This window comes from Lepus europaeus, chromosome 1 (assembly GCF_033115175.1).
Source record: "Lepus europaeus isolate LE1 chromosome 1, mLepTim1.pri, whole genome shotgun sequence".
Lineage (NCBI taxonomy): Eukaryota > Metazoa > Chordata > Mammalia > Lagomorpha > Leporidae > Lepus > Lepus europaeus.
In genome coordinates this window covers 38,158,905-38,186,294 of record NC_084827.1, presented here as the reverse complement: position 1 = coordinate 38,186,294, position 27,390 = coordinate 38,158,905, and the positions used below count along the sequence as shown (strand labels likewise).

Here is a 27,390-nt window from a genome sequence, read left to right as displayed (position 1 = left end):
AATTATGCAGGATCTCACTGATGATTCTAGAAGGTCAATTAATTGTTCTGGCTGGCTTCTTATGTCACATCGAAAACTCTGCAACACCTCAACTAGCTGAAAATGAGACTTCTCAAATGGATAGGTTGATTTGTAGCATAGCGTGCATCCTGTGGAATAAATCATTGCTTGGCTTTCCTACAAATCCGGCAAATTTCCCCAACACGTAATTTGTATCTTGTGATTACTGATCATTTAACTTTAGTAAAAGTGGGGGAAGATATCAGTGTTTCATTTTGCCCATTAGGATCCAGCCTAGTAAGTATGTGTAGTAATTTTGAATGTAATCTCAGAATCATCATTTTTGAATTTTTTGATTTTTATAATCAAATAAGGCCTTGACTATTAATTTTCTGAAATGCATGACCACTTGACTTGATCCATCTACTTCCTTTCATGTAGGTCAATTCGTGAACTAAGTAAGACAAGGGGCCAATTCAGCTGCCCTTCATTTGATACTTGAATTTTTCCAGACGACAAACAATATGCACCTGAGCTATAAATGAGAGGCCTCCAGGAGCATATTGATAAAGGTGTTCAGGTCAACCAAGATCTTCTCCACATTGAAATGTTCAACACAGGTTATGCATCATCACATTACAGCTTTTACTGCATTTGAATGGGGTACAGATTTATTTAGTTTCCTTTCTTAAAAGAATGCAAGATTTGATATCTTTAAAGAAAATGATAGGGCACTACCATTGTTGTTTGCTCTTTCGCATTGAATGAAACAGTAAAATAGAATTCTATAGTCACACATTAAACATAAGCACTCATATGTGCAATGTCTACTCTTGCATAATACTCAGGAATCAGAATATATCTGTTATCTTTCCTTCAACAGTTTATAATAGTATATTTCTTTCTAATGAAAGCAAATAAAATTATTTTCTGAGAAACAGTACTATTGGCATTAGTATAGGACATTTTTTTCTGAACTTGTAGATTGTAATATCCTTAAGGAAAAGTAGTTACACAAATGAAGCAGATGACTCTGTTGGATGACTCCTTTCCAGAATGAGTGTTTGATCAATGTTTCCACAACATTAATGTGCATAAAAATCACCTTCGGATCTTGTGAAAGGGAAAATTCTGATTCAGCTAATGTAGGCTGAGGCATTAACTAATAGAAAGCTGCCAGGGGATGGCAAAATTGCTGGTGCCTGTACCTCACTCTGAGAACCAAATTTGTAGATAATATGCTCCACACTAAAAGTTCTCAGTGTTTGGTGATAATGATGCTTTTTTTGTTTAAGAAAGATTGGATTTTATCCAGCCTTTGAAGGATGGATGACAATTGGAAAGGTATAAAAAGAAAAAATAAAATGGCTCAGAAACATGAATTAGGATGTTAAATTTCTAGTAAAGTGCAGAGAGAAAGATTTGTTGGCCTAACAATATAAAAAATAACCAAAAAACAGTTAGCAAGAATAATGCTAGCTGTTGGAAGGCTAAGAAAGTTACTGGAGTGGAATTCAAAATATCCTGTGAAACAACCAAGATGCAAAATACATTATAGGTTTCTATCTATCTATCTATATAATTGATTTCACACTTTTAACATATAAGATATCCTTGATTGGTGCTATGAGGAAAATGAGGCTAAAAGATGTTCTAAGGAACTTACCTAAAACAGAATGTCAAACCTGTGTCTGGAGCATGAGCTTGTGACCCATAGTCTAGTGTTCTTTCCACTATCACACATTGCCTTTTTGACCTCCATATTTTGCCTTACTTCCTACACATTCTAACTGGCCAGACTTGAACAGACTGAATGCAATAATGCTAGGATTCGATATCCCTGCCCCTTCCAGCATTGCCATCATTATTTTTGCCTCTTGTTTGCAACAGCAAGTTGTCCTGCTGTTAAACGTCCTCTTATTGGAGGAGGGGGAGCAGAAGGCCAAGGGAAAACCCACTAGATTGGTCCACTTTTCCAAGGGAAATAAATGAAAAGTTTGTTCTTCTACTCATGAGCCAAACCATCAGGTTAGTTATAAACACTCCAGAAAGCCTAATTTGGACCCCATTTTAACTTTTCAAGCTTGTGGAATTCTAAGAAACATCTACATGTTCTCAGCTCAGCGTCAAGCCGTCCAAGTGGGAACCTAGTCCATCTACTCAAGGAAACAAGTACAGTTGAACTGTGTAACAGGGAAAGGGGTGTGAAGATCACCCTTTGGCTCTATCATTGCCAATGCACCATTTAACCATTCTGACAAGTGCTTCCAACATAATAGCAGTAACGAGAAATAAAGCACTGTTCCACATCACATGGACTCAAACTAAATAATAGCTTCTGTTCATAAATGCAGTCTATTTTCTAAGTATAGCTCTGGCCTAAACAATAGAAGACCACTACAAAAACTATACCTAAATCGCACTATAAGAACAAGAAATTTTATAATTTCTCACCATAATAATTAGCAAAAAAAACTCAAAATTTGTGTTCCCTTTGCTCAGTCATGAACCCACAAGCAATGTGGATTTAAAGAGTAAAACAACTATTTTAAGTATCTGAATCTACTATTAATCAGTGTTGATTTTACTCCCATAAAGGATATCTTGGAAAAATCCATGCAGATGATTTCTTTAGCAAATGAATTCTTAAAATATAAATAATCTCACAAACCCACATTTCTAAAAACAGTTTTATTTAAATCTTTGTTTTCAAAATTTTTTCTCTAGACTCTATACTTAAACTTTTGAAATTGTTGGGATTTTTAAGTGTAAGATATCTAACAATAATGATGATGGTTTAATGAAAATGAATATTTGACAATCATTATAATTGGCATCTGCTCCAATGACTAATAAGTTATTTACCTTAAATGCCAAGCAAATGCTAAAGCAAAAATTGGATATTATATAAAATTAACTTTCTGTAATTTTGAATTAATTATTCATTTATTCTTTACATAATTATGTAGGATTCTTTTCAAAGAAATAAGCAGGTAAAAAATTGTAACTAGCATGACATATTTGATAAATTATATATTGACCAAATTTAGCTAATTGGTATATAATAAATATAATACCCATAGTCATTTGGGGTGAGAACTTAATATCAATTCTTAGTATATTTCAATATATTATGACTACAGGTACCATGTTATACAATGTATCATTTGAATTCATTCCCCTATGCAACTGAAAGTTTCTAAATATGATAAAAGATCAGTGGTAATCATTTGGAATGATTGCTGTATTTCAGGTTTAAATTTAAAAAAAAACAATATTAATGATTGGCTATCAGATACCTTTAGGATCTAAAATATTAGACAAATTTCAGATGACTATTTAGACAAGCACTTAATGTAGTAGCAAAAATGTAAAAACATATATACTGCTCTTTACGTCCTTTTCCAAAGAACAGCACAAAAAGTTGGCCACAGGTATTTTTCTTGTCTAAGTTTAAATATATAGAATACTTGATAATTGTTAAGTCATCCATAACAATGTAGCATTTGGAGTTTGCTATTCAATAAATTGATATTCACAGCTGAAAATGGGCCAATCATTATACTGTTTAACTACATTAGATTTTGAGGTTTCTACCTCTCATGTATTTTAGTAGAAATGGATATCATATGCACTTTATTTTGTACATTTTGCATTATCTGTTTTAAAAATAATGTTTTCTCCACTAATGTACTGACAATGCTGATTTGGAACCTCTTCATCGAATAAAACTTTGTTCATTTTATCTGGATTTTAAAATATCACAATTCAAGTCACAGTCACTAAAAACAAGTTTAGCCTACGGGGCAGGTGTTGATTCCATTTTCCCATGGGAAGGTTGTTCTACTCTCGTCAGACCTCTAATTGTTTCCAGAAACTGCAAATCTGCAACATTTAGTGCCACAGTGGCCAAGAGCATCATGAGCCATTAGTACTAAGGAGCAATGCCCTTTGCTTAGGATATGTAGACCTGGAACTGTGAGAGGATGAGAGTTGCATCATAACAAAAAACCAGAAAATACAATTGATGCCATTACTTCTTATTTAGCATGTGGCTCATTCAAAACCACCTGGTGTCCCAGATCTACATTTGTGTATTTTGATAAAGTCTCTTCTTAGAAACCAGGGATTGAAAAATCACCTTCCCATAAAGACTAAGAAAATAAAATAAAATGCTAAGATCTTTAAAATATAACCAGGTTACCTGCATTTGAAAACAATTCTCCAGGTCAAACAAAACCAATAAATATATTTGTTGCCAATGATTTTCAATTTCAGAAAGCTGTGGTGATGCAGATCCCTCTAATAGTAAGGACTTTTTTAATGTGCATATTTAAGACAAATATTAATTACAGATTTATTCATACAAAACAGACTTGTTCATGACGTTATCACAGATAAGTTTATTATTTTTAAAAGAAAAGAAAACAATGAAGAAGTTATAAGGAACAGAATATGATATGGAATGGAAAGTAAGAATTTACAAACAGAAATGGAACTGGCTCTAGCACATGAAGTCAATGACTTTAAATTAACCAACAGCAGAAAACAAATCCACCTTCTCTGTGACAATTAGATGACAATGGCCTTTACTTTGTATGTAATAAATATCAATCTAGTATTAAATGAATATTCATGAAGAAAATACTTCAAAAAATATTTGATTAACACACAGTAAGATCTCTTACTATAAAAATGCATGGCATTCAAGCAGCCCCTCCCCAAACCCAAAGTAATCTCAAAATCCTAATCAACTTCTAATATAATGCAAATCCATGCTTCATTTGAATTTTTGGAGTTTTAGTTTCTGATGGAACTGGAAAACCTAGCTTTTTGGTAGCTAGATAACTAAGAAAAATAAAAACCACATAGACTGCCCCAATGGTCACTCTTGCATCTTGCCAGTCATTCAGTGGACAATGCCCTTATGCTGGGGAGGAGGTACAGAGGTGGACTTAGGGTTTCTGCATTCAAGATGGCTGGGATCCTCTACTTGGTCTCTTCAGATACTACTCTGAATGGCATGTCCAGTCCATGTGTCAAGCAGTTCTATCCCCATTTCCACCAAAACACACCTGGGGATGTCGAGCTTATATTGTCTTCTGGATTCATGTACCCTTGCCAACCCCACTTCAGAGCAGTTTGGAGCAGAACCAGGTATTGGAAGGATAAGACTGGCCTTGCTAATAAGGACAGGTGGTAAGCAAGCCCACTCTCCCACCCACCCCAGATGCAGGTCTCAGGCTATGCTGGAATTCAGACTGACAACTATCTCCCTCACTTTGCTTTCATCTGGTGATCATCAGATGGTTTTCAAAACATTGGGTAAAAAGGCTCAAATCACGATTGATAGTTGCACTGGAATAAACAACACATATAGGGTGATTGATTTGTTTCTGTTCACCTTTAATGGGAGTTACAGTTCTACACAGAGGGGGAATAGAGTGCCCCACGTGGCATTCAGGTTCATTTACCTTCTGAACATTGAGGAATGTCACAGACTTCGTAGCGTACCTCTGGATTGCTTGTGAAACACCACGGTCCCCCTTCTTCCCCACGAGGATTTCGACAGTAGTTTTCCTGTAGGTCTTTACCGCGATAGCTCGAAGGCAAAAAGCTAGTTTTAAAATGATAATCATTACAGTATAAGAGCATGCAACTTTATGTGGGGCCTATTCATTTTACTAATGAGTAGGTATATTTGTTTTGAAAGTACAGAAACTCTTTATCCCATATGCCTTCCTATAGTTGGACTTTGCCATTTCGCCCACTCTTAAAATATTTGAATTTTGATACCCTTCACCTCACTGTGCAGTTCTATGTTCAACATCAAGCTAGGAATGACTACTCTCTGATTTGCTAATACTTGAACACATCAGAACTGAACTCACGTTGTTTAATATTCAGTTAAAACTCCACTCAAAGGAAGCAAATAATTGGATCAAGGTCACTTAGCAGAGACCTGAGGATATTGCAAGGGACTTTGAAACATCACTATTATTATTACTCCTTGTCTGAGATCTTTATTGTTTGTTTATTGTTTTACTTTTGAAAAATACTCCCTTTTCTCCTCTACCCATATCCAACCCCCTACACAATTGAGAAACAAACTTATGAACTAACATAAAAAATGGATCGAGAATCTAATTAAACCAGAACTCAAACTTCAGCTCTTTCTCTTATGAGACGATCCCAGCTAAAAATTCAACCTCTATGAGCCTATTTGCTTACCTGCACACTGAGTATAACCATAACTGAAAACTTTGTAACTTATATAGTTGTTTTGAGAAGTTCAGAGAGATGACAGCGTAAATACTGACACTTAACAAATTCTACTTCTTGTTGGGTACACTTCATGTTGCAGTCTACTCTGTCCTAACTGTCTATTCTCTTCAAAAATCTTGAAAAGTCGGCTGTGACTGGGCTTGGTTCTCCCAGTGATAGGGTGCAGTAACTGCAATATCTATTACTATGTTGTCACTAGCATAAAGTATTCTAACACATCAGAAAAGCTAAAGTATTTTATAGTGGACTCAATAATAGTAACTTTGTCTTTTAGACTTCATACAAAATAACATAATAATTAATATGCATCTATAGATAATACTAGTAAACTTTGTTTTTTGCAAATACAGTCATATTTTCAATATTCAGTTTGTTTTTTGCTACAAAGCTTTATTTCTACTTTTACTGATCTCTGACTTCTAGAGGGTACTTAACTAAATAAAAACCAAGGTTTTCCATCTGTAAGTAAATATGAATGAATGAAATGTCTTCCCTACCCAATACAACTTCTAGTTAAGAAGTTACCTTTTTTTAAAAAAAATATTTTGCCATAGAATGAACACAGACATGCATTGGTATCCAGCAATATTTTCCAATAAAATTTTTTCATTTGGACATGAATGTTCACCATAATCAAGTCCTTAGAAAATATAAACTATCTGTCAAAAAGAACTAGCCTACTCTAAAAGACTTTTTATTAAATAAACCTTTTTAAAGAACCAATTAAATAGTATAAACATTAGTGACTCCAAAGTGCATTCAGATAATAAGTCTATATTCTTATTTCACTATCATTTCAATATGGAAAATGAAAATAAGACATTAGGCTACATGACAAAAATTATGATGCAATTAAACCTTATTATCATTTCACAGTTCATAACAGTAATTTGTTTTCAAAAATAGAGTCATTTGTGCTTTGTCTTAGCTTCAGTGCCATTGTTCCAGAGTATTTTAGCATAGCTTTTAATTGTTACATTGCTTCAACTTTATTTTCTTTCATTTTTGACACTTCACTTTTCATGGTGAATCTATATGAAAACACTTTTTTTCCTGATAGAATCAAAATTTAGTTTTGTTTTATATATTTTCATAAAGTACAGCAGAACTTAAATTCTCATCAGAAAATTCTATTGTAACTCTTTTATGAAAAATCTTGGTACAGCACAAAGAATAAGCTATTATTAATCACAAAGCCAACATTATTGCTCCATATACAGCAGCCGACTTAATATATGACACTGGTCCTTAGACAGTTTATTAACTCTCTGAGTGTTTCAATGTCTTCACTTAATACGATTTATAGACTGAACAAGATTTCTCCAAGTTTATCACAAGTTCAATAGACACATGCTCAGTATTGAATGTTTTAGAGAGGAGTTTTCATTCCATACACACATGGAAAGCAATGCACACACACATATACCTTTCCAGCAGATTTGTAAAGCCAAAGAGAAGCTGGGAAGAAGCAGTGAATGAATCAGTCAATTAGTTAGTATGAAACATTCAGGTGGGAAGGAAAAGAGACAAAGTGGAAATCAAACTGAGAAACAGCCAGAAAGAGTGCCCCCACCAAAGTTAATAAAATGAAGAGATGTGCTTCTGTCTGTAACTTTTAACCAATTCTTCAGGATGCATATTAAAGGGTCATCTGCATCATCTCTTCTCTTCATTGGTATATGAGTTTACTTCAAAGTCTGTTGGATACACCATACATACTCTTTTGATAAAGCAAGAAATTTCCATGAGCTTTTTGAAGACCTCATGTCTTTGACCTTTTACTCAAATTAACAACATGTTTAGGCTGCCAATATGTAGCATCCCATGCTTGGCCAGAGGATGGCCCTGCTCTGTTCAATTAGCTGTGTTCATTCGACAAATGCTTATGAGAACCTATTACACATAAGCCTTGAGCCAGATAGTAGCTCTGTAATATGCTTTTATTTGCATAAGACTATTTTTAGCTCTTTGTCCTTGCTGCTAGCAGGCTTTAAGATAGATAAGTGAAGAAATATTTAAAATTGGGTTATACCCAAATATACTGTGAAATATAAACTACGTCCTCTGGGTGCTAGCCTCCCTTTCTTTTCTTTTAATATAGACTATGTTCAAAGGAAACTTGAACCGTTCCATCATCTGCTTCATTTATGAATACTGGGTGGCTAATGAAGGATAAAGATGTAGATATCAGGTCACCTGCTCTTCTGATTAAGCTTCAATACTAATTTCACCATCTATCATCATCTTCCTATTAAGTCACTTGTCAAATTTTTCCATTTAGGGAGTCAACAATAAATCCCTCCTCCAGACAGAGGCATATTTCTTTTTCTCTTTCGCATAAAATTAATCATGAGTTAACACTTAATGTAAAAGTGTCAAGCTATCATTCAGATATTCCAATAGGCTGCTAATTGCTGAAAATTAAGTGTTGGTCTTACTGGACACAAGAGAGGATTTGATGGACAGAAAAGATCCTCTGGACTGTAAACATCTGTATCACTAGGAAATAGTCATTGGTAAAAGTAGCTGATCAGACTTGGAAGCCAGTTCCCAGACAGATCTATTTCACATCTACTCCTCTAGCAGAGAATCACAATCATGGAGAACTTGGGTTGAAATCAGACCTCTACTAGGTCAGTCCAGTGCAGTCTCCTGAACTAGGTAGGATTGATTTCAAATGCTATTCTTTTGTTCATGGAAACTTAGATCTATCTGTTTAAATAAGATGTTTTGTTTACCATGCAAGGAGCAACATCTTGCAAACCCTTAAGAGAACAAACCCAATTACATAGTTTGTAATGTGAAGATAATACTACATTTCAGAGGTGTTCCTGTGTAGTTGTAAGTAATTTGGGGAAATTATTGTTTTCTATTATTTGAACACTATAGGGCTGTTCATCTTGGACACTTACTAGCTGGTGTTAATTATGCTGGGATCACATGTTCTGATCCCAGTGTGAAGCCTTGAAATCTTTCTCTTTATTTTTCAGTCAATTCACTCATTTCTATTTACTAAAATAAAGTCAGCTTACAAAAATGATGCCAAAAGAGTGGAATAGAATAAAAAGTGAATTCATCAAGGCAGAGTCATCACCCCCATGACTAAAAGAAGACACAGCATGTGTTGTATGGATAGGCCAAGTGTTTCGTGCCCTGGGATTCTTAAAAGCACATGTTATAGAGTAGTATTGGCTGGGCTTCCATTCTAGGGAAACCACTTACTAGTTGTCTATGAACCTGAAAATTTACAAGGTTCTTTGTGCTTTCCTTTCACCATGTATATAAAATAGAACTAACAAAACTACCCACTATGTGGTTCTCCTGAGGATGAAATAAAATAAACCAAGTCAACTGCTCAGCAAGGCACTTGGCGCGTGGTTAACAAAAATCTTTCAATGGAGTTCACCAACCAGAGGAGAGCTGTTTTAAAGAACTTTAGTTGTTCTTGCAATTATTTGTGAAGTAAGTCCTGAAATCTGAGGCTATATTTGGCATTCGGCAGGCATTAGATATGTCTGTTTTGTTTTTTTTTTTTTCCTATCAGGATGAGAACTCACAGTCTAATGAACAGATAGATACTATGTTTACTGGTCTTTAAATAGAATCCATCTGTTATAATGAACACAACCATCCTCTTCAGACAAGAAACTTAGCTTCTATGGAAGAAGTTTTCTGGAGTCTTTGGACAACAGGTGAAATAGGGAAGCAGGTTGATCCAAGCTTTGAGCCATGGTTCTCAATGTGGGCTGTACTTTGGGGAGTTTATGAAGTGCTGGTGCCTTACTTCCCCTGGAGATTTTTGGCTATAACTAACCCACGTTGCCACCTGGGAGACAGGCTTCCTCAAAGGTGAGCAGTAGGTGATTTTAATGCACAGTCAAGCTCGGAATCCACTGAAGGGGAAGAACACTCAGCTCTCACTGAGGCCAGAATCTCACCCACCTCCACTTTGGCACAGTCCACCTGCCCGTGTGCATAAGGCTGCACTTTCTCCAAGGGTAAATGGGAAAGAATGAAATACTCATTATGTTTTCATAAACACCGTGACCAACACACTAAAGCACTGAGGTAAGACTATATTGGGGCATACATTAATGGTAAATGTATTCATCTTTTTCTAGATTCCCATCATGAGTTCACATAATCTTCAGCCTAATATGAGGCAATAAAGTTGAGCAAGCTAGTACAGAACTGTAGAATTATCCCGAAGACCTCATGTGAGACTTCTCTTCACACTATTCTTACCTGTGTTCATGTGGTATCATGGAATTCCAGGGCTGACACTTGATGCCACTCTTAGTAATAGACACTGTTCCCTTATAGCTGCCTCCTTTACCAATGATGCAGTTCCTAATGTAGTCTAGCAAAGAAAGTAGAGGAAAATGTCATAACTATGTGAAGCATAGGCTATATGCATGGAAGAAGAAAAAATACAATAAAATCCATTTCAAGCTTGTACTTACAAGTTAAGGAACATCTAAACAATTTCAACTAACATTGAAATATACTGCCTAAAGCTTCTGCTAGAATTTTCTGAGTGGCACATTCCAGAACAATCCAAAACAAATGAACAGGCCGATGAGTGAGAATTTTTAATTTTGTGAGTATATACAGAGATTAATCTCTGTCCTGGCCAGACATTTGTGATTTATTCAAATATACAGTTTTAAGAAAAAATTAGAAACAAAAACTAAGTGATTTTTAAACCTATATAGAATTCAGAAATTTTCTTAAGATAATAAAATGAATTAACGGCCCTTCTTTATCTCAGCAAACCATGTGGCTTTTTGTGTATCACCACGCTTATAAAAGATGACTACACTGGGTGACTGTTTTCCATACTTTTGCTACTGCTGCTGCTATCACGATTTATACAACTTTTAGTAACAAGCTGCATATTCCTATCAAATAATGGCAAATGCAGTTGCTAGCAACCGAGAAGAAAGACTGAAGTAAGAATGTTCTTGTATTAGATCATTAACTATGTGTAAGAACTGCAAATTCTTGGGGTATAAGGAGATTACTTCATTTTCTATCATAAGTTAATTTTTTATTTTATTTAAAAATGTATACTATTGACATGGAAGCACCTGTATATAGTATCCAATACCCAAATTTATGGGGCCCAGGATGAATTTTTGAAGAAACATAGAAATAAGTGCTATTTTCACAAGTGTAATCCATAATAATTATTAGTGTGATAAGAGAATCTGTAGAACTCATAGTTAACAATACACAGTTATTTCATTTATATAATTATACTTTCAAACAAAATAAATGCTTTTCAATACAATTGCAGACCACCAAAATATACGAAAATAACAAATAATGTGGCCTCAAGTCCTCTTCTAAAGATTTTTTACAGTATATTAATTACTCTGTTTTCCAAAATTTCCATTTTTATGTTATCAGTAATCATCACTATCACTTTGATTATCTAGAGTTTATTAAAACATAAAATACTATAATAAGTTCAAAACTTGCCATGGAGTACTTTGAACTGATCACTTAGAAAGGATACTTTACAATTAACATGGAGAATCCCAGCTCTAGGAGAAACACCTAGAAAATCACTAAGGGGGAGAGGGCCTCTAGATTATGGAAAGTATAGGAAGTCCTCTCTTCAGTCTAAAATCCAGCTTCACCTGTCTTAACCGATGAAATGACTTCATAACACATACAGCATATAACAGAAAAACCAGTTGGGAAGTATACTGTGGCAGGAAATTACTATATGTATTTTGTACTTTGTTTCCTAATGCATTATTTAGAGGGAGGTCAGTTACCTTTGTTTTCATAGAGGTCAAATTCATGACCAAACTCTTTTTTCACTCCACTGGACATGCTATTGAAAGGAAACCAGAGGCATCGTTTTTTTGTTTTATCAAAAACAAAGGCCCTGAAAGAAAAAAAATCTGAATGATTATACAGCTTTTAAACAATGAGCATGTGGTTTACCCAGGAGGGCAGTATAAAAACAGATGCATACACACATAAAAATATGAGTGATATTTAAACTTACCATGCTGATGGCCAAACAAGAAAGAACAAAATTAACATTTTGCCAGTGTGGATTTAAATATCAGACTGAATACTCTGAAATGTTCTTGGGTTATTCTAAATGACTTATTGAAAAATAAGGGTTTCACTATATAACACAGCTACTTGGGTTATTTATGAAGACTATTTTTGTTACAAGCATGGCAAGTTGGAAGGTTTTGTCTACAGTTATATGCAAATGATTCAATTTGAAACATCATGATTAATTTCCAAAATTTGTAATCGTGTTAAATATATTCTAAATTGGAATTTCCTAAGGTCCATTAGAAAAATTACCACCCACCTACTGGCATTGTGGCACAGTGGGTAATAACATGGCTTGCAAGCCAATATCCAATAATGGAGCCCTGGTTCGAGTCCTGGCTACTCACTTCCAATCCAGCTCCCTGCTAATATGCCTGAGAAGACAGTAAATGATAGCCCCAATACTTGTGGTCCTGCCACCATGTGGGAGACCAGGATTCTGTCTCCTGGCTTCAACCTGACTCAAACCTGGCTACTGTAGCCATTTGGGGAGTGAACCAGTGGATGGAAGATACTCCTAGAGGCTCTGAAATCAAATAAGTTTGGAAATTTTTGGATAAATATGGCTTCTTAATGAGCTATAAAGCACAGGAGCTTATTAAAGGCTATAGAAATCTTTGCAGAAGGATAACCGCTTATTTAAGGCAATGTTTCCTATAAGCATTTTAACTAAAATATTAAGATTATAGAATATGCTTTTGATATGAAAGAAATCAAAGAAAATGGCTGGCAGGTGACATCTCCACAATCAGCATTCCTAAGTATTACACTGGTTTTTGGGGTTGGTCACAAAGAACAAAATGATAGATATCAAGAAGTAATAGCATTTTTTACAAAGTGATTCCATCTGGAAAGTGGGTAACAGGTTTTCCAGTTTACTGATGTCATTAACCTCTTTTCTCTCATTCCACTGCCATGACATACTCCCTCTGAAATGTGTTTCTCTATCGTATTGTGCATCTCCATATGGAGTGTGGGCAGCTGTAAAATTCCATGAGTTGCATCTCCTTTTAAATGTAAGAGTCTTTATCCTAGCCTTCTTTGAATTATCATCTTCTTTTCAAGAATTTACTTTGTCTATTTTATAGTTGTTTAGCCCTGGGGGACTTATCCAGTACCAGTTACTCAGTCAGCACTAAAAGAAGAAAGCCTCCTAATTCTCCTAAGTTCATGAATTGGCCATCGTCTGCAGAGCTTAGAATCAGGCGTCCTGGTCACCTCTGCTTAGCAAAGAGGAACTTGAATCCCTGCCCGGGAGGGCAGTGGAGGATGGCCCAGGTCCTTGGGCCCTGCACCCCATGGGGGTGGAGAAGCACCTGGCTCCTGCCTTCGGATCAGCGCGGTGCGCCGGCTGCAGCACACCGGCCGCAGCGGCCATTGGAGGGTGAACCAACGGCAAAAAGGAAGACCTTTCTCTCTCTCTCTCTCTCACTATCCACTCTGCCTGTCAAAAATAAAAAAAATAATAAAAATAAATTTAAAAAATTTTTAAAAATCAATCATGTTGATACTTCCTCACAGGGGAATGCTTGAGAGTGGTCCACCCATGCCTACTCAATTCCTAGATGCTTTCAAACAAATCTGTTGGTATTTTTTAAAGGATTATGTTGTTTTTTCATTGTTTTTTCAATGATTCCTTTCCAAATAACAAGTCTGCAAACAAGATACTATGATTTATTAAAGATTTAATTTTGGAATATCATAGTATGACCATTGAATTCTGAATAACTAATTTATTTCTCAATCCCAAATAATATATGTAATCTATGTACATGTACACAATATATTATATATAAGCATATATATATATATGTACATACACCTATTTGACAATAGACAGATGAGGAGGATGTAACCATTTCTGGGCAGAAGAACTTTGGAACATGTGGTTTTCTGCATAGGCAATCATAAATTTGGAGATTAAATATAACTTCACTAGAATACAGTAGGCAAGTATGAAACCTCATATACAAGAATGCAATGCAATTCTCCCATTGCACTCCCTCTGCCCTTTCAACTCCGAAAGGGGGAAAATGCCATTGCAACCTCCAGGATTGACAGAAGTACATCTCTATCCATTGCATAGCTGGGTGTGGGTTCAGAGGAGACCTCAGGCAGTTACAGGAAAGTCAGGGAATAACATGACCCTAGGAATAGTCTCAATTCTCACCCCTCTGGCCAGGCAATGCTCCCTGACAGTGGCAGCCTCGCAGTGGAAACAGAAAGTAGATTGCATTTTGCCCACCCCTGGGAATGGCCATCTCTGCCCCTGTCTTTTCACCTCCTGTTCCTAACACTCATCTCCCTGGGCTAGGCCATATGAAATTAGGACATCTGATCATGGCAATCACTAAACCCTGTGTTCATGCAGTGTGCTGCTATCCAAATGTCATAGAGCAAATGTCAAAATGGACAGAATCATGTGTGCAATCCTGGTCCTAGCAATGGAACACAATAGGGCATAAAAGAATAGAACATGTGTGAGGGTAGTGAAGGCTTATGAAGACGAGAAATGCAGCTTTTTCCAGCAATCTGGGAGGCTAGTCACATGAAGTGTCACCTATCTGACTCAAAACCACAGATCTCCCTAAAGCTCACTGCTGATGTTATGGGGAATTCCTCCCTAGGAGCCTGCAGGGAGAGAAAAAGATAAGCAACTCTCTGTTGAGTCGCCTCAGCACTCTGAATTGCTACACGACATTTCACCTGAAACTTCATCGTCATTCCCTAACTCCTCTGAAACAGTGTGGGCTACTGATGCCAAGCCAATCTTTTCGAGGTTTTTTTTTTTTTGTTGTTGTTGTTTTTAAATCTAATTCTTTCAAATCAATTCTTTGATTTAAATCCCTATAGACAATGATATAAATTGCAGTAAATTCTGGCTTTTGCTCAATTCTGCATTCCTTTTGCAAGAAAACATAAGTTTATTCTGAATACGTTATTTAAAAATGTGAAAGAGATAAAAGTCCATCTCATTGGGTTATAGGACCCCACATTCAATTTTTCATATGAGAAAGCATAAATAAAGACTCTTTGGATTGCAGAATATAGAGTTTTGTGATCTCCCATCTTCAAGCCATATTCCCATCACTGACAGCTAAATCTTCCAGTGAAATGAGGACCACATTTACAATTTTAAGGACAAATTACATTGAATAAAAGAAACATGATTATAATGTGCACATGCTATATTTGGGAAATTATGTTAAGAACAAAATTAAATCACTTACTTGCAAGTGAATGGAAGTCCTTTATTCCTAATACATCTGTTGGCACATTGGTCTGCTGTGTTCATTTTTTTAGTTTTTATCTTCAGTAATGGGTCTTCTTTGATAAGAATCGTCTTTGCTGACTTTTTAAATTCATGAAGTGTATTTCTTCTCTTCTTCTGTCCCTCTATTAATAGGAAAATTTTTAAAATACATTTAGGAGAAATGTTGGAAGGTTCATATGGGAAAAAAATGCTTAAGAATCATCTACAAGATAACAATGTTATCTGGCAACCTACTAGTCTTGCAAAGATTGCAGGCAAAAAATGAAGTGAGGAATAGTTAAGAGCAAGGGAGGGATATTGTAAGCAGGGAGTTATTCACCTACAGTCTTTCAAATGAATGATGCTTTCAAAAATTAGAACAGAGTTCATCCTAAAGAAGCAAATAAACCCTAGAGAAATAATTATCAAATAAGTAGGATAGTTCACCCTGAAGAAGTGACATTTTCCAAACAACCCAAAAGCATTGGTGCCAGAAGCATATCACAACACACTTCAAATTCATATTTTGCATTTTCTTCTATAATCATTCTTTATGCAAATTACATTTTTAATTAAATAAGCCAGTTCAAAGACAGGTGAGAAACTTTTCACTAACAACAGGATAGTGAATAATTCTAACTTGCTCTTTGAAGTGTTTCAGACCATTTTGATATTAGCCCTTCTCTTATTTACTACATCAATGCTGTCTGTGCTTGTGGGCACTGCTTCTCAGTGGCACTGATCTGTTTATCTTGAGATCATGCCAAATGCTGTGAATCAAATGTATGTAAACCTTCATCCTTTAATGCAGCAGTTTCATTTATCTTCATCAAAGTGCAAGACCACTAGATAGCATGAAGCCTCCTAGTGGGGAAAAAACAAAAACAAAAACAACAACCTGAAAACAGAACTAAACCATGATGCAAGACTTCACCTTGTGCATGAGTACCAAGAACTTGCTTCTTTTTCTGAATTTTCCCAAAGTAACCTCAAATTTAATCATGACCACCATCTTCACAGTGCGGATCCAAACATCTAATAGATGGCAGCTATTGGATAATAACAAGAGATTTGATCACGCCCTCTGCCTGTCAATGCTTTTGAACACCCTAAGAACAAAGGCAGTGATCCAGATACAGGTCAAGTAACTGACCACTTAGAAGATCTCGCAGGGGAAACCCAGCTGCCTGACTTTCAGACCCCCACTGTGAACCATGCCACCTTTATCTAGGAATGGCTAAGAATGTGTATGGAAGCATGGTGTGTAAACATTCTCTGAAGGTGTGGGTTAGAGCATTCAACAGAGAAGAAACTTGGATGGTAGACCAGCAAAGCTTTGCTTTGTCTTCCTATGTGGCAAAATGTCTCAACATGAGAGGTTGAAACTTTGCACAGAAAATTTGGAAATATGGATAGCAGAGTGAGGAGCTGAGGATGGCATCATAATCCTAGGTTTGTCAGCACTCAGTAGCTCCAGTTGGTGTATTGAACATGCACATACTAGTCATTAACATCTATCCTAACCTGAAGTTCTCAGAAAAGAAGAGAAAAGATGAAGTCCTCCAGAGGTCTGGTCCTCTGTAACACTCTGATCACTAGCACCAATGATGCTTTCATTTTTAGCTTTTCTTTGCCCTACAAAATGCAATGGGTATGACACAACAAATATAATTTAAAAGACATTTTAACATTGAAATTCGATCAACCAAACAATCTATCAGCATGTTATTTATGGAGTGCAGACCAAATGGTTTGCATAAGGTTGGCAGACAGATGATAATTCTGGCATTCTTATTGACTTGCCAAATGACTCTGTTTAATTACTTGAACTGTTAATTACTCAATCTACAAAATGGAAGTTATATTAACTTTGAACTAATGGGAGTTACTTAAACTGTAATCATCAAGTAAATGTTTGGAAATCAATTTGGTTAAGAAAAATGTTACAAATAAACAAAGTATCAGTCTTATTTTTGAAATTTCATCCCTTAATTTATGGTGTAAGAGAAGAAACTGTTATTCTCCCAAGCAAAGAAGGCATAATTGGTTTCTGTCACAGAAATATGTTAATGGGAGATAAGTTTTTCCATTTAGACTTTCTCCTTCCTTGACCTCACTACACTATTTCTTTGGCATTGTAAAATGTTATACAGCATAATAATCATGATTTCCTATATGAATTTGAATATTTTAAAAATAAATAACAGTGTTACTTTTTATTTGTTGAACTTATTTGGGAGAGCCACTAAGCCTTTGAGTAGAATACAGATTAAGATAGGTTATTTCAAAACATTAGTAAAATATTAAATAAATAAATAGTAGTTAACATGGAAAAATCTGTTAAAAACATCTGTCCAGTGAAATGAAAGGATTTTATGTATATATTCTCAAATGAATTCTGTTAACTAAAAATATAGAATTAAAATTGACCGGATGCATTAATTATACATGTATAAGGGTGAGAGAAAAAGCACTAAAATATTCAATAAATCTAAGGTAAATATTTTATTCGTAATGCATTTGTTATTATCAAACACCAGAGAACCACATCTGGTGGGTGCAGTGGTTTCTTCTCTCAACACCAGGCAAAAAGAAGGCAAGCAAGGAAGACTGTTCTGCAGAAAAGAGATCTCCATGGAGTGGCTGGTTGTGTTTAATTCTACAGAGCCTCACTTGTTCTATGGAAATGTGTGAATGTGTGGTAGTTCCTCATTAGAAAAAAAGTCTGCTCTTGCTTGCTGATAAACTTTCCATCACTACCTTTCATCTAAAGCTCAAAAATGATTCTGAAAAGCAAATAAGTCTATGATTATCCTTTATCAGAGAATAAAGAGAAGTGAAAGGCTTTCCTGATGCTGCAAAAATTAATCAGCGTCCATCGGAACCAAATGCCAGGATTCACTTCTCATTACATATGGCATAGAAACTTTTCCTGATATGTCAGCAATTTTACCAATTGCTTTAAAATATGAATTTGGAGCAAGTTGCTCAGTGTGTAACCTGTGCATTTATAAAATTAATTGTTTATTCAAAGGAAGAAAATGTCCAAAGAGAAGTCACCTAAAAATAAAATTCCCTTGCTGAAAATAGTTTCTACTTTCTCTACCATATGTATTAACAACTGATGCTTGTTTTACTGAAAACAGCTAAAAGCCAAGCTTAATTTGGGAAGCAACTCAAAAATATCTTTGGATCAGAGTTTTCTCTACTATTTTTTGTGTGTGTGACTGTTAGTTGAAGTTTATAAACAAAATATTGAAATGAAATCAAAGGGTGAGAGATCACTGCAAATTTGTCATGCTTTAAATTGTAACGTCTTTTTCCTTTTATCCCAGTATGGGAAAATATTCTGGGAGCTCTATTTCCTGAAGAACCTGAAGTCCTTATTTGAGAACTGAAATCATTAGAATCCTAGTGAAAACCTGCACACAGAAAGTAGGGTCAAAAGTATCAAGGTGCTTGAAGAAAGACACACTTCTCCTCCCCAGTCCCTGGCCTCACACTCATTTCTCTCAATACCTCATATATTTTCTTCTCAGTGTGGACTAACCATTGACTTCAAAGGCAAATCATGCAAGGAAAGGATTTGCAGGGTGTAGAAAGAAGTAGGACTCTGACTTCACATATTCTGAGAAACCTGCCCACATGATTAGTGATTAACAGTTCCAAGTGGCAAGATGTTAAGATGAAAGTATACAAATAATTAATGGAAGGGAATGGTTGTGACTGGAGATTTTAAATTCCCCAGGGACAAGGATTACAAATGAGTCTCCATGTTTCTATTGGGAGTTTCTCAAAGCCACAATCTTCTTTAGAGAAGGCAACTGGTTCACAAATTAAGATGTCAAGAAGAGAAGGTGTCAGATTGAAATCAAATGCGGGTATTTGGATAGAGACACAGTGGTCTCTTCCAAGGAGACTTAAAAAATGAGGTGATGTTCATATGAGAATAGGGGCCCTTCTAGATGGCTCCTTCCTCCACTTCCTCCTTTCCATTGCTGGTTCAGGGTCTCCAGCTTTACTGTCTGTGTCTGCCTACAACTCTCCCTCCATTAGGCAACTGGAGCCGACACTCTGAAGTCCAGCTTGAGTCAATCATCCTGTCAACGTAAACGCCTTCAGCTGCTGTCCCTGTCGCACACTACAGAGACCACACGGTCTAGCAGGACACCCAACACATCCATTCTACCACACTCACGGTTCCGTCCAAGGCAACTCCCTCACCCGGTACACCTGTCCCCAGAGACTACTTTCAGTTGCTGTGTGGAGGTCTTTCTGGGGCATCCCTTCCCTTTCTCATGCCCATACCTTCAGGTATTTGGCTTCTCCAGCCATGCTACCGCCCATCTTTTCATACCTTAGACGCCATCTATTCCTTAAGCCTATATTGATCTGTCAAGCTAGAAATGGACTCTTAGCCACAGTATAATCATATTTCTAACACCCAGGGATGGTTCTCTTTCTTTGTTAATATTCCTTAACCAGATGATTTTTCAAAAGAAAGTTTCAGTTAATTTCACGGTTGGGGGTACCACAATCACTTATTTCATTCCCACAGCCTTGGGGAGGAATCTCAACTACTATGTTAATGAACAAAGATAAGTAACATCTTTAAACTTCCATTTCCACATGTAAAATAAATCCAAAAATGCCAGTCTCATCAGAATTAAATAAGCTCTACTTCAGAACTTGGTCCATGACAGGTGCTCAGGAAATACAGGTTCCTTTCTCATTTGTCTATCTTAACATCCCCAAGGATTCTTTGGCATCAGGTGCTCACTTACGTTTCTTTTGCTACAGAGGATTGGCTACTTGTTTCCAGAGTTGATGACAAAGAATAGAAGGTAATTCTATAGAAACCAACTCCTACAAGGATGGTTTGGGTGCACAACATGGAGTATTTATTAGGAAACTAACTGCATGTCAATATATTATATCAGTCTCTGTTTTTCTAACAATTATGAATTTGCAATATGTGCAACTATAGATTCATAGAATAAATCCAAAAGTGTAACCAAAGCAAGGGACAATAACAAGAAAAAGAAAACTTCTAAATGTTCAGTACTAGATGACATAAAAACCAAAACGTTTCTATATATATACTAAGAATGTTACCAGTGGTTTTCATTTTGAAGGGTATTTAAAAAAAAAAAACTATCAAGACAAACTTGCCACCCAAACAAAAGTAGGTCCACTCTTCTGATGACAATTTTAGCATCATCCACTTCAAGAATTATTCACAACATATCTGTAATTCTCAACTGGCCTCTTGTTGCCTGCCAGCGCACTCTTGGGCTGATTTCTCCCTATACTCAGGAAACACAGTCATTTCAACATTAGCCAAAGTGAAATATAATTACAGATGTGCATCTCCTGCCAAAACTTCATAATGCATGCCAAAAACAAATAGATGTTGTCCATGGTGGATCTACTGTTTGGGTTTTCCACACTGTGCTCCCTTGCTTTAGCTCAGATAATTCCAGGTAATTGTATTCTCCTCCAGAACAGCAACATCTTAATCTTTTCAAAGGAAAGTCATCAAAACCAGAGCCAAGATTTCAGGTTATACTTCAAATCCCCTACACCGGCAATGTCCTAGAAGAATCCTTTTTCATGCAATACATCTCAAGGATGACAACCTGCTCTCTTCACCACTTCAGGAATCCAACCTAAGTGCTTTCAATCGACCCTCCCCAAACCGTGTCATAAGGACCACTTCACAAAACAGAAGAAAGCCAAGTGGTTTGCCTTATCACTTAGCAAATTCTTGGCATCTTCAACCCTTGTACTGCGTCAGAAAGTAGATCAGAGGTCTGATAAATTTCACATTTAGTTTATCTCATCTCAAAAGATGCACCAGCTCTGTTTCTTTGCAAAAAAAAAAAAAAAATCCATGTCTACCATCTGGTCATTTATCCCTTTCTTTTATTCCCCGTGTGTTCGCTGCCTCTCCTGTTGGCACCCCAGGCGCCACGGTGTGATACAACCAAATACAGATGTTTCCTCTTGTCCTGATAACAAGGGAAAATTTCCCACAGCAGCAACGGTATCTCTAAAACCTCTGGTCACGGGAGCGCCAAAGCAACTCCTCCGCAACCTGCAAAGTCTCGGCAAGAAAGTGGGAGACTGACAGGAGCGGTCATGCAGCTCCCATCCAAGTCCCACAGGTCTGGCTTCCCATGCACTGCGGTTCCAAAAGAGCTGGCATGCATGCCCAGAGAGGGAGGGAGCCAGAAGACTGGCTTTCTCTTTCATTTCTGTAACGTGCATATGCGTAGATTTTAATCTACCTCGTCCCATGAAGACCTGCGTAAAGTCACACTCTATCCTAGCAGGTTGGCTGCGGGATGAGGGGTGGTGGGTTGTCAGGGAACAGATGAGTCCCTGCCGGACTGACCATGCCTCTCCCGGTCTTCAGACCAGACCCCATCTTCAGCTTTGAACTTGCTCAAACCCGCAAAGTTGCAGCCAGAGTGAGCGCTTCATTCCTGCCGCATCAGCCAGGGCTATTGGGGCTAAATGAGCAGGGCTGGGGACTGGGTTGGCTGCTGGCAGGGGGGAGGGTGGGGAAGAGGGGATGTGGCACTGTGGGATGTTAATTATCATTGTAAATGCTTTTCCACAGAGAAAAAAAAAGAAAGTATAATGAGAGGTTCTTAAAAACCAATACCCCATACTGAGTTCAGAAAGGGTGCTGGGAGCCAGGTCCAGGGAGTGTGGTGGAGAGAAAGCAAGGGTTTCAGCGAAAGTTAAAGTCATCATCCTTGTCATCATGGAAAACCCGCACTGACCTGCGTAGGGGATGGCGATGGGCAGCAGCAGGAGATGCAGCAGGACCTGCTGCAGCAGCAGGACTGGCACAAGTTTGGACACCCACATGGTGCTGCTGGCCGGGCCGGCGGATCCCACTGCAGGAGCTGCCTGGCTGAGAGAATCCTGTTCGCAGTCAGTGCCCAAAAGAGCCGGCTCGGCTCCGAGCTGCTTTTTATTGCGATGAGCTAAGTTTGTTGTGTGATTAACTGGAAGGATCTAGGTCTGAACTCCCTCTTACGGTAAGAAACTGTTTAACACAGCCCTTTTACTCTCCTCCAGCCCCTCCTTCCCTCACCCCCCACCCCTCCCCACCAACACCACCAAACAGACCCCAGCTCCCCTCCCCCCTCCCCCACCCCTGCCTAGGAAAGAAACTTACAAAGAGGAGGTCACCTGGCCAGAGGCCAACTTCCATTTGGAAGCCAGCTCCAGATCCCAGTGGCTCCTATCCGAGTCGGAAGGGAGGAGCCAGGCTCAGCCCAATAGCTGAATCTGCAGGCACAAGCCGAGGACCAATTCGCTCCATCGAGACAGCAAAGTACAAGTGTTTACATATCTGGGGGGTGGGGGGGAGGGAAGGGGAAGCAGCATCAGAGGAGAGCAAAGGGCTGTCTTGCAGCCAAATGTCCCCGAGCTCCTCATCTGGGCAGTGTCACAGCGAGAGCAGTCTGGACATTCCAAACCCTGACACCGGTTCCCCCTCCTCCCCACCCCCCGCGGGGTTATAGCTTGGGGAGGGAGGGGGGAGCAAAGCTTGAGGCAAGTCCCAGGCCAGGTAAGAAAGAGGTAAGTGAAGGCACCCATACCGGATTGCAGAAGGAAAATCAACAAACAAAAGCGGCCAGGAGGCAGGTGGGAGAACTGCCCCTCTCACAGGCTCAGGGCAGGCAGCTTTCATCAGGAGCTGTGCTCAGTTCCCCCGTGGCCACACGTTCACCCACGGTGCCTCATGTACCCATGTACACATCACATGTGCACATCTGTCCATTGCCTGATTCCTGACAGGTAAATATACCGAGGCTGGACTGTGCGTGCTTGTGCTCCTGGCTCCCTGGACACACACCCAAGCATATGGGGATGTGTGCCCGTTCTGAGACTAAAGTCCACCGACATCCCTCCTGGTGCTTGCAGTCAGGAATCATGAGTGGGCCTCTCCTCTCCTGCCCCAAACCCTGCGCACCCCGATGGCTCCCCAGGTCCAGGTGCAGGGCTGAAGAGCCGGCTGCGAGAGCACCACCCACACCTCTCACTGGACCCGGAGGAGGAAGGTTTGTCTCTGCCCCACAAGGTGGATGCTCTGACTACTGTGGGCAACAGCTTGCTTTATTTCTGATGGCCAGTGAGAGAGCACTGCCCCGGGCATGTCCGAGATGGGTCTCAGTGACGATCCCAGTCTGTACCGCTGACAGTGGGGTGGCCAGCAGGCGAGCAGACAGAACACTGGGGGAGCTCCCGGGGGGCTGCACAGAAGCGGCCACAGGCAAAATTAAGGTCATTTGCAAAGTGATCTTCCCAGCACGATCTTCCCTCCTTTTCCCCTACCCTCCCCACCCCCACCTCCGACCAACTGAGAAACCCACCTGTCTGATAGGTCCCTGAGGTCGAAGGCTATCTAAAAATAGGGATTAAGAGAAGTCCTTTGGAGGAACCCATTTTCTATTGCCTCTTCCTATTGCTAATCCTGCCCTTTTATCATTTTCTCCTTATAGAAACAAAACCAGACAAACGCAGAAGTCATTTGTCAGTGTCTCTCTGGTGTCCCAAGTAGCCAGTTTCCTTTCTTTTTATTGTCATTACACTTTGGGGACCTCTGGTCTCTGCGTTGCCTGGCCATGACCCTGAATTGCCCCACTGGGTCTCCTGTGCTTTATTAGGGATTAAAGCCGCTTTGGAAGATGCTGGATTTTCTGTGAGTGAGTTCTGGCAGGTATTTTTCCTGTCTCTCAGGGAAAGCAGAATGTGGTCTATAAGCATAGCAACATTTATAGTTATGAATTTGAGGCAAAACCAGTGTGGGATGGACAGGACTAGATCACACATTTTAAAATATTTTTGCTCTAATTGTTTTCTTTCTTTTAAGTGTATTTCTATTTGTTTGAAAGGCAGAGTGTCACACGAACACGCACCACACACACACACACACACACACAGATCTCCCAGCTGCTGGTTCACTCCCCACATGCCTGAAATAGCTGGGGCTAGGTTAGGCCGGAACCAGGAGCCAGAAACTGCATCCAGGTCTCCCACGTGGGTAGCAGGAACCTGAGTACCTAAGCCATCACCTGCTGCCCCTCAGAGTGTGCATAAACAGGAAGCTGTATCAGAAGCAGAATCCGGATTTGAACCAGGCGCTCCCATGTATGATGCCAACATCCTGAGTAGAGGCTTAATCCACTGGCCCACAACGCTTGCCCTGCATCTTAAAAATATTCATTGTCACATTAAATACAGTAAACACAACTTAAACCTATATAAAAAATACATGCATATTGTTAGGAAACTGGCGCAGTTTTAGCCAGCTGGCCACATGGCCCAGCTACCTGAGCCAGGCTCCACCCCCATCCTAATGGGATTCGCTGCTCCTGCTTCCCTGCCCACCCTCAGGCGAAGTTTTAAAAGGGCCTGTTCCTGCACACGTGCTCTCTTGGCTCTGCTCTCTGCCCTCTTGGTTCTTCCCTCTTGGCCCTTCTCCCCTGTGCTCTCTTGGTTCCTCGCTCTAGCCTCCTCCTCTGGTCTCTTGGCTCTCTCTCTCGGCTCCTCTCATCTCTCTTCTCTCTCTTCTCTCCTTGCTAGCTCCTCTGTTTCTCTCTTTCCCTTCGCCGCCCCTTCACTCCGGTCTGGTGTTCCCCAATGAACCCTTTCCCTTATTCCAGTGTTTGGTGTGTTTTGCGACAGCTAACCTTAATATGTAACACATATTTTTCTTTTTTTCTCTTTTTAACTTTTATTTAATAAATATAAATTTCCAAAGTACAACTTTTGGATTACAGTGGCTTTTTCCCCTCCATAACTTCCCTCCCACCCACAACCCTCCCAACTCCCGCTTCCTGTCCCATTCCATTCACATCAAGGTTCATTTTCAATTATCTTTCTATACAGAAGATCAATTTAGTATATATTAAGTAAAGATTTCAACAGATTGCACCCACACAGAAACACAAAGTGTAAAATACTGTTTCAGTACTAGTTATACCATTAATTCACATTGGACAACACATTAAGGACAGAGATCCTACATGAGGAATAAGTGCACAGTGACTCCTGTTGTTGACTTAACAATTGACACTCTTGTTTATGGCATCAGTAATCACCCAAGGCTCTTGTCATGAGTTGCCAAGGCTATGGAGGCCTTTTGAGTTCACCAACTCTGATCTTATTTAGACAAGGTCATAGTCAAAGTGGAAGTTCTCTCCTCCCTTCAGAGAAAGGTACCTCCTTCTTTGATGGCCTGTTCTTTCCACTGGGATCTCACTCACAGAGATAAAAGTATGCATGCATATTTTTCTTTAACTATTTTTAAAAATTTTTTAACTATTTAGTTTTCTTTAAATTTTTATTTGAGTGATAGACAGTGAGAGAAAGAGAGGAAAAGAGAGAGCGTGTGTGCTCCCATCTGCTGGTTCATTCCCTAAATACCCATCAGGGCCAGGAACACAGTTCAGCTCTCCCACGTGGGAGGCAGGCACCCAAACACTTGTGCAGTCACCACAGCCCCACAGGGAACACATTAGCAGGAAGCTGAAGACCTGTGGACTGAACTCGAGTACTCCCAGATGGCACAAGGACATCCTAGCCAGTGTCTTTACTGCTAGGTCAAATTACCACTCTGTTACATTGCTTTTTGACCATAGTTATTTGGTTTCTCTTTATTGAAATCATAGGTAGGGGCTGGTGCTGTGGTATAATAAGTTAAGCCTCTGCCTGTGGCGCTGGCATCCCATATGGGCATCAGTTCACGTCCTGGCTGCTTCTCTTCCAATCCAGCTCTCTGCTAATGGCCTGAGAAAGCAGTGTAAGACAGTCCAAGGGCTTGGACCCCTTGCACTGACGAGGGAGACCCAGAAGAATCTCTTGGTTCGGATCAGCCCAGCTCAGGCTGTTACAGCCATCTGGGGGGCGGGGGTGAACCAGCAGATGAAAGACCTCTTTTCCTCTCTCTCTCTCTGTGACACTATCTCTCAAATAAATAATCATTTTTTAAAATGAAAGAAAGAAATCATAGCTAATTGCACTAAACCTTTAGTGTATGCAAAACATGATGCTAAGTACTCTTAAAAACTTACTTAATCCTTACAGCAAACTTTATTGAATTATTAATTATTATTAATTATTATATTTCAAAGGCTACAGTTGGCTAAACACAAACACACACACACATACACACACCCCTTTGTCTTCAGATTCCTCAACCACAAGAGACATTTGTGAAAATGAACTTGGCAAATAGGCTCATCTGATCCTGTGATCTGCAATCACTAATACTGTGTGCCCTTGAACTGTTCATGTCATTTGTTCAGTGCTTGGCACATGTGAGATGCCATTGTGTTTGCAGCTCCCAGTCCCATAGTCTGTTTAGTTATACACCTGGCTTCTAATCCCTGATGACTCTTGTAAGTCTATTACTAGTTGGGATGTCAGTCTCCTAACATCCCAGTTTTCCTGCCACCAAAATGGGATGCTCTGAGTATATGACAGGTACTATGTACTGTTTCACTTACCCTTTACTCTTGCTCTGGAAAAAAGTGGTATGTCAATCAGAGGTTTGTATTATTATCATCAGTGACTTAGAGTAAGAAAATCAAGATTTAGGGATGATAGGAATGTAGCTTAGGTGAATCTGTTACTACTATTCATTTAAGAGACAGAGTTACAGACAGAGAGAGGGAGAGACAGTTATCAACTGCTATTGCACATGGAAATAGATCCACACTGAAAGAGTTCTGATATTCCTTCCA

At 38.7% G+C, this 27,390-nt stretch overlaps 1 protein-coding gene across 4 annotated transcripts in view; it reads right to left on the bottom strand.

Moving 5' to 3' along the window:
• Window positions 1–22,897, bottom strand: part of HGF (hepatocyte growth factor) — a 77,370-nt gene extending 54,473 nt beyond the window's left edge. For 2 of the 4 annotated variants that reach the window (XM_062209611.1, XM_062209866.1), the window contains exons 1-5: window positions 22,414–22,661; window positions 15,600–15,765; window positions 12,072–12,184; window positions 10,531–10,645; window positions 5,475–5,617 (exon numbers count right to left, since the gene is read on the bottom strand). In XM_062209611.1, the coding sequence (XP_062065595.1) occupies window positions 5,475–5,617; window positions 10,531–10,645; window positions 12,072–12,184; window positions 15,600–15,765; window positions 22,414–22,501 (625 nt within the window). In that variant the 5' untranslated portion in view covers window positions 22,502–22,661. Of the gene's footprint in view, window positions 1–5,474; window positions 5,618–10,530; window positions 10,646–12,071; window positions 12,185–15,599; window positions 15,766–22,413; window positions 22,662–22,814 lie in introns of those variants that run through there. The other 2 variants (XM_062209781.1, XM_062209699.1) reach the window with 2 other exon arrangements.
• Between the last annotated feature and the right edge of the window lie 4,493 nt (window positions 22,898–27,390).